The 8,439-nt window shown below is 34.4% G+C and overlaps 1 protein-coding gene across 6 annotated transcripts in view; it reads right to left on the bottom strand.

The window, feature by feature from the left end:
• Positions 1 to 498: 498 nt before the first annotated feature.
• Positions 499 to 8,439, bottom strand: part of LOC120635956 (F-actin-monooxygenase Mical) — a 62,698-nt gene continuing 54,757 nt past the window's right edge. For 4 of the 6 annotated variants that reach the window (XM_039907160.1, XM_039907159.1, XM_039907161.1 and 1 more), the window contains 4 exons: positions 5,698 to 5,830; positions 2,971 to 3,159; positions 1,709 to 1,793; positions 499 to 734 (listed from right to left, as the gene is read on the bottom strand). In XM_039907160.1, coding sequence (XP_039763094.1) covers positions 698 to 734; positions 1,709 to 1,793; positions 2,971 to 3,159; positions 5,698 to 5,830 — 444 coding nt within the window. In that variant the 3' untranslated portion in view covers positions 499 to 697. The remainder of the gene's footprint in view (positions 735 to 1,708; positions 1,794 to 2,970; positions 3,160 to 5,697; positions 5,831 to 8,439) is intronic. The other 2 variants (XM_039907162.1, XM_039907163.1) reach the window with 2 other exon arrangements.

Here is an 8,439-nt window from a genome sequence, read left to right as displayed (position 1 = left end):
ACGAGTAAAGTGCAAATGAAACTCAGTTTTACCGAACGCCAAAAATACGCCTTTTTATTAGCACGCCTGAGATGAACAAGTAACACAACGATTCGAATGTCACTGAATATTGCAACATTCCATATTTATAACTTTCATATCGAAAATACGATATATGTATAATGGAAATGTCAAAATTGGTAATAACTTAATAAAATAATCTCGTTCTTCTATTTGAATAATGGAAATTTTGTCTTTCGGCTGATGAACCTAATGAACTGTATTAGAATTGCGTTAAATATTTTCATTGTTCGGTAAAAAGCTTACCGAGTTACGACTATTATATTAATACACATGTAACTAGCAAATGTGCCAAAAGAGACGTCTGTAATACCTGTGCATATAGTGGTGCTATAGGTATTTCTTCTATTTCGTTATCGTAGTTTAAAACGTGATTAAGTACTTGCACAATTTCACATGTTAACTTTGTTTGTATTGATATTATCTCCAACCAATGTTATACAATACAATAAATACACTAGACGAAATAATATAATATATCGATAACATCATTTGAATATTTGCTTTGGTTATCTTGTCATTGTACCTTATCGAAGAAGTGACACGGGAATATTTTTCAGCAAAATGAAAAATTTGCGTAACCACAACATCTTGCACGAGATCTAGCATATTTATTTATATAAAGTATCATTATATTTTAATGCCCCACTCCATTACTCGCGGTGTATCGCCTTCTGCGGAAGAAAAATTTATTTTTAAAAATTTGACGCGTATGCCCGCTTTCACTAACTTCGAACAAGATAATGCCTTAATAAGTAGGGCCTGATCTAAGCATATTGCTAGGCATATATCTATTATTGGCCAATAGTTATCACCTAAGAATTGGTGAATCAACAATTTGCAATTCGATTTAGGCGATTCCTAGGTTAACTGAAAACGGGCATTAAATGTGAATAGCACGCCTGGTCAAGTTCGGTTTAGATAAACGAAATAAATTTGGATATAGACTGAGAATTGAGAATAGAAACAACACATTAAATTTGGAAATAGACAGGTTCTGGTAAGAAGTAATTTAAAAAGCACAGTTGACTAAAAATGTTTCCATTATTTATGTACTAGGTATTTGATTAGACCTTCCCTTTAATAGTAACAAGCATATTATATTAATGTTACTATAATGTGAACAATGTTACTGGTATGTAGTTGACAGTCTTCAAATTCAAAAACTACTTACAAAACTTAGGCTAATTTAAATAGATTCGATTATTTTAATAATTCGATTTCAGAAACCAAAAACCAGTCAAATCCATTTTTAAACTTCTTCTAAAACTAGATCCCAAAAGGAAACGGGCCGTCGACCCATGAGTCGACGAATTTGATTTAATTAAGCTTTTGAAATCAGATATTTTCCAATTTAATCCTTTATATAAATTGGTCGCCTGTAAATCGGATTACAGACGATAAATTTAGGTGATAACGTCGACGATAGATGCTTCGCAAGCCAAACGCTTGGGCCGATCGTGCCTCTCTATCGCTTTTTCGTTTGCACGCTCAGCTCAGACAGAACGTGACAGTGAGTCACGCTTTTTTCGTACGTTCATCGATTTTTAAGTCGTATTCGTACTTCCATGTTGAAGAATAACTACAAATATTATTAGTTTTTGCAAACCACCTTATAATTAAGCAATATAATTAAAATGTGATATACCTATCGGCCGCTATAAGGGCTTGATGTGCATCACGTTGTGCAGAAACTTGTACAAGCTCAGCCACAGTCGCTGCCTGCTGCTCCGCTGTAGATATATAGTTTTACAATCAGATATAATATAATAGAATCTCAAATATCAAAAGAATGCGTTCCCGACATGTAATAATAGAATGAACTATGAAACCGGGTTTACGATTAAACTACTTTTAGTTATTATTATTTGCACTATTGACGAATCAATAGAAACCATTGTCTATTATATCATTATTTAAACTTTTTTTTAAATAATTTATGCATATTATATAGTTAATGTAACAATTATTTTATAGTTAATATAGATTAAATTTACATCAACTATAAGCATAACAATAAAAGGAAAAATAAAACAATAAAATTAAATAAAAAAAAAAAATCACATTCTTTCAGGTGCACATTCTTTCAACGGTCGGAAAAAAATTGTGTGTAGCACGTGCTTGAAGTGTATTTTTATTAACAATGCACGCATTGCGAGACATTGCCTAATTGTATAGCTATGTATTGAGCGTATGTATACGCCGCTCTCTTTCTATGCTAAAGTGAGGTTGATATGAATGTTAGGCTATGTTTCTTATAACATCTAAATTGTGTATGTAAAAAATACGTATGAACGTAGCAGCAATGAAAATGTGACATAAGCACAACGGCAAACAAAAGCATGGGTAAATTAATGTTCTTTTGCATCATAGTTACTTATTTTATAATGGATGAGGTGTGTCTGATGCGCTAGCTGTTTTTATCTATATATTAGTTGTAAACCTAAAAGACATATTACAATATAATGTTATCATTGCATTACTTACTTTCTATGTTGATTGTTGATGAGTAAATGATTCTGATACATAATTCCATGCCACAATATCATCAATTAGGCAGTCATAGGTACATACGAGATCTAGGGAATAAGAGTCAGTTCAGACAAAACGGAAAAATGCACGAGCAATTCCTTAATTCTCATTTGTACAACTGTTGAACGAGTCAAGACTTTTTTCCCCAATAGTTCAGTTTTTCCATAAGTTGCATTGAAAATATCACCATAACCCAGACTAAAAACTTGAATGAATATCGACGCGACTGGTCGTGCGATTCGTAACTGGCGGCCAAGGAAAGCTCGATCGTTCGCTGGGAGTTTTCCGTTCTGTATAAAATAATCCTAAATGCTCAAGACTGTTTGCTCGAGAACAGACCTAAAACGTAAGTTTGATTTGCTAGACCGTGCTAATTACCAGATAAGGGGCGAGAGAGTCGTCTCTGAAGACGGGCAAGTCGTCGCGCACCCGGTTCGTCGCGGCTCTCATCGCGCGCGCGTCTCTGCGCTACCAGTCGCGCCCATCGAGCCTCGAACCATAACTGCATTGCATCCCGCTCGTCCTCGTCCCCCGCGCGTTGACCCTCTCTCCCCTCAGAGGCGGCTCCTTGTTAATGAGTTATGACATGTCAAAGCATGGCGTCAGCGAACTTCTAAGAGTGCGTCCCAGCTTTTATAAGAACATTTTTGATGAGAAAATGTATATGCGCGCCTTGATATTAAAATATGGCATCACAGCAAACGGCATGACACTCATTGATGCCATCAAGACCCTGCTGCGCCCCCGCGTATTATCTTCTTTTTTTGTAATTATTATAATAAATAATTAAAGTAATACGAAAAATATTACATCAATTTTGTTAACGATACCATATGCTTAGTCTAATTTAGGATGATTATTTTGGCAGGTACGCATGTAAAGTTTCGTATTCTATAAAATATAATAAATAAATATAATAAATACTTATAATAAATCTGTAATTGGAAGATTTCTGTACATTTAATATATTTTTAAAATGTTGACCGGGGGAAGCTTTATTATCGATACCGAGTCCAAAACAGATTTTTATTAAAATTTGGTATAGTTGTAGCAGTTATTCCGGGTGAACATATATGATACTTTCATCCCGATAAACAATAAGTTTCCTCCGGGAAATACCGGGAGTTACCTCCGTTAAATTTGAATCGATTATAATTATTATAATTTATAAATATTTTTTTTTTATTTCAAAGTGTATACGATTAAGCATGTATGGTCTAATTTTAATGAAGATCTGATGAATATTGTCGGAGATTAAGGACATAACTCTTCACAGATACGTCGCAAGGCATATGGGACAACGATCGAATACATGCGTACCATCTTGGAATAGCTCATAGGCTTCTTTTTATCCAGGAAAAGCATAAAACTCCTGCAGGATAGCATCGCTATTTTTGCCGCATCTATCAAAATCCGCACAACGAAGTTTTTTTTAGATAGGCATAGTTGAAATATTATCAAGCTTTTGAGTTTGTTTGGTTGAACGCGCTAATCTCAGAAAATGTTGTTTCGCGTTCGATTTTTTTTTTTGGATTGGTAGTATCAATTAAGGCAGTATAACCTCACGCTACGACAAAAAATATCCTTCTTGAGAGATTCCGATGCGTGCGATACGTGAACGGTAAACGTTACGCCAAACAAAGGAAATAAGTAGTATGTATATCGGAATTCATAGATATTATAAAATACCTCATCCCTACTCTCAGCTGACCAAATTATCATCCTAAATTAGGCAAAGTAGTTACAGTTTGTTTAATTTTTTGTTAATAAGTTCAGCTTCTTTCACGAGTGTTTTTTCACACCTTCCGTCCATTCCATGACGGTTTACAACGTCAGACACACTGTTTAGAACTTCGCTGATAATAAGTTGCACTAATAAAACTTAAAATAGCATTACTAGCTTACGAATTGAAAAATTCAAATTATTTATTGCGAAAATGGACGGATGGGTCCAGTTGTTATTGTATGTAATGAAAATAATGATACACAGCCAAATACTGCCTTTTACATGCAAATGTAATTATCCACAAGCAATGAAGTATTTTATATATTAAATTGGATATGACAGCATAACTGACGCCTCCAGTATGGAACAAACACATTTATAAAACGTGCACTTCTCGCATGCAGCAAGTATTCAATCGCTAGGTTGTAAAATAAATTGATATAGCAATTGAGAAGCTAAAAAATGATATGAAATACACGAAGGATTATAAAGAATGCCTAGTAACGAAGAATGCAATTCATAATATGAGGTTTTGCTAAAAGTAGAAAAGAAAAGTAAAAGAATATTAACTGTCCAGCCTGAATACATTTGCGAAATGGTACAGTATGACGTAACCAGTAGCTAAGCAAATGACTATTTCTATGTTTTAATAATATTTTATTACATTTAATAATATCCTGATTTATTTAGTCGTTCTAGTAGAGTACAAACAAGACAAACAGACATAACGTTTCAAAAGTGCTTATAAAGTAAATGAAAATCTAAATGAAATTAATGTTTTTTTTTATATATTTATGAATTAATTATTAAATAAATGATTTAAAACAAATTGAGCGATACAAAGTAAATCTTACTAACTTAATTATCTGCTCTAATATTTAAAAAAATCTCATTGAACTGCTATCTTTCGCTGCTTATCATCATCTAAATAAAACTATATGTAACACATTGGATTAATTTAATTAATTTTCAAAAAATGTTATACTTTGTTGGATTTTTTTGTTAGTATTAATTATTATGAATAATGATTTGAGAGCCGCAACACTAATTAGCTTTTGTTAAAGAACAAATTACAACAATAATACACTGTTCGTCGAAAATTGCCCCTAATATGTTATACTCGAAAAAACCTATTCTCGTTTGGTTTCTAGTCATGCCACGGTTTGCTTAACGTTCGTAGAAGCTGACGGAATATCTTCGTGGAAAGAAGATATTTATAGTTATATTCGGTAAGAACATAAACCGGTCACTTCCAGCTAGACGTTGTATGGGACTGCATAATATCTAGCATATTATTAATTTACTATTTGAAGAACTTAGTGTGTATGTATATAATGTGAGGGTGACATTTTAACAACAATAATTAGTATATAACAAACCGGGCCGCCGCGGAGGTGGTGAACTGGAGACTGGTGGAGTGTAGCAAGCGGGGGGAGGTGGAACAGGCGGTGCCTGTTGCAAGGCCCCCGTAGACTTGTGTGCCTCAGCATGACGAGTTTGCTGCGTCTCGTGCTATAAACGAACTCGTTTAATGCATTGTACTCACCATTAACAACGCTTGCCGACTCAATACAAGGCACACGTACCCAGATAGGGAAGGGGGTTCAGCTCGGGGGAAGTCAGCTCCCCGCCCCCTTTCGAAATATCACAGAAAATGAAAGAACTCTCTTAAAAATGTATGGTGGCCAAGATACAGACAGACAGACAAAAATGGAAAAAAATACAGTTTTGGCTTCAGTCACAACAATCGAGTGTCCTCTCAGGATGTGAAGAGTTAACGACGTAGCCGCACGTAGCATAACGTAGTAGCACCACGCTAACCAAGTGCGGATTGGTAGACTTCACACGCCTCTGAGAACATTTTGGACAACTCGTAGGTAAACAGGTTTCCTCACGATGTTCATGAAGTATCACTTGCCTGAAAGGTGAAGGAACCTTTCAGGCAAGTGATACTTCATTACTTGAACGCATTTAGCACAAAGTTAAGAGATGTGTTGGGGTCGATCCTTTTGATACTCGATACCCCGAAAAGAAGGTCGGAGTCTCACGCACTAGGCTATCAACACATTATACTCATGGTACATAACCATTCAAATCAGCCTATTTAAATCCCACTACTTGGTAAAGAACTCTCTGATAAAAGACTAATAGCCTAGACTAGACGCGCTGCGCTGCTTGTTCGATAAAGATTACGATATTATTAGAACGTTAGTGATAATAACCGAGAACGACGACTTAATGTGCTGTCAGAGTCAGATTGGGACATCGACAATTTTTTGACTGGGCTGAAAATCCAAAAAAACTATGACTATAAACCTATAAAACGTTCTGCGACTCGAAACCGCGACCTCTTGATCGGTAGCCGAAGAAGCTAACCACTAGATCAACGAGGCAAGAAATTTATATTAACGTGAATGATGGTAATTCAATTGTGTTTTTTTCTACAACTCTAAAGGATTTTACACACCACTTCACTTCTTCACGGCTTCACTTATCTGTTTTTTAACCTTTTACTATTCTGCCCATAGTACTATAGTCGTAAAAAAGTAATAGGCCCGTTTTGACTTTTGTCATCGCGACCTAACTAGTTATGGAACCATAAGACTCGGTACTTGATACTCACGCTAAATAAATTCAAGTTTGTATCAGTACTTGATTGATATGATAATGTATTGTAAAGTATTCGTTCGTTCAAAGTATTCCTTTAACTTCACAACCAATTCGCGTGACTGGCTGTTGATTATATGTCCACTTTTCAACATGTGGAAACAGAGTTCGTACTATATAACAACAAACACAAAAATCGAGTCAAATCACTATGTTTAAATCAATATCCAAAGTAGAAGAGCAAAAGTTAACGTAATAGTAAGCAGTATATATCAAACTTAAACGAGCGCACAGTCAACTTTACAAGATGGGGAACGAAAAACTGCGCAGTGCGCGCGGGAACGCTTCAGTCATGTGCCGCTTGGTCAGATACATCAACTCAGACTCATTATTTAGAACCCAGTGTCGTCAATTCAAAATTTTATTTGCGGCTTTGAGAACCAAGCGCGGCGGCTTTCGATATTCAGTAAAAAAAATGGTTACAGCTCTAGAATAAAAAAAAAGACTGAGAACGTAACTGTTTTCGAAACGTTTCGCAACAATTATAAATTGCATGCTACTATAAAGTAAGCGCAAAAAGAATACTCACGATATATTCTTTCATATTATTTAACGTCCCAAAAAAATTTACGTATTTTTTAAAACACTATGTAATTGATTTTTATTTTATTGTTTCTTTCAGTTTTGTTCCAAGTTACATTCCATGGTCTTGCACAAATGTCAAAACGGGCCTATTAAATTTTTACGACTATAGAAGTATCAAAAGGGACTAAATGTACATAGTAAACAAATTAATATTATTTTACGTCGCAAATTGGTAGATAATGAATCCTTCCCGAAACATTGCTTATATTATGCGTTTGCATATGTTGCAGTGAAATATCTATCAACTATGTGACTGGTAAAAATGATTGACTATTGTAAACAAAAAATAGCATAGAACCAAATATTGCAAGAACACAAGCAGTAAATAGTAAAAGTTGTACAAAAAAAAGCGATAAACACATGCATATTTAAAAAACCTTTATATCGGTTCATAGCTGATGCAGAATGTCGATGGCAGGATTGAATAAAGAAAAAGCTAAAATAAATACAAATATTCTCGAAACAGCCTTTTTGACGATAAGCAGAGACTACGAAAATAATATATCATAACATTGGATCAATAGGAATTTATGTTTTTTTTCTTGTTCATTTTGGGAATAATTTAGAATTTTTCTGTGATGTTTCATTGCATCAGTAGCGCCTATGAAAGTTATCATTTTTTGTTTGAGTTGAGTTGAATTCAAGGTGAATGTATTCAATATCATAATAGGCATATTGAATAATAATTACGGAGATGAAAATAAAAGTACAGCTTAGTCAATCGCTACATACGTATGTTACGTAACTAAACACTGACATAAAAAAAAATTGTTTTGAGTTATTTATGACTGTAAGATCTGTATACAGACCCCTAATTTTTTTTTTGTTCTGTGGAATTAATAATAATCTGCGTTTCAACCAAGATACTT

Source organism: Pararge aegeria, chromosome Z, assembly GCF_905163445.1.
Source record: "Pararge aegeria chromosome Z, ilParAegt1.1, whole genome shotgun sequence".
NCBI lineage: Eukaryota > Metazoa > Arthropoda > Insecta > Lepidoptera > Nymphalidae > Pararge > Pararge aegeria.
The sequence above is the reverse complement of the archived record's forward strand: the minus strand, read 5'-3'. Positions and strand labels throughout refer to the sequence as shown.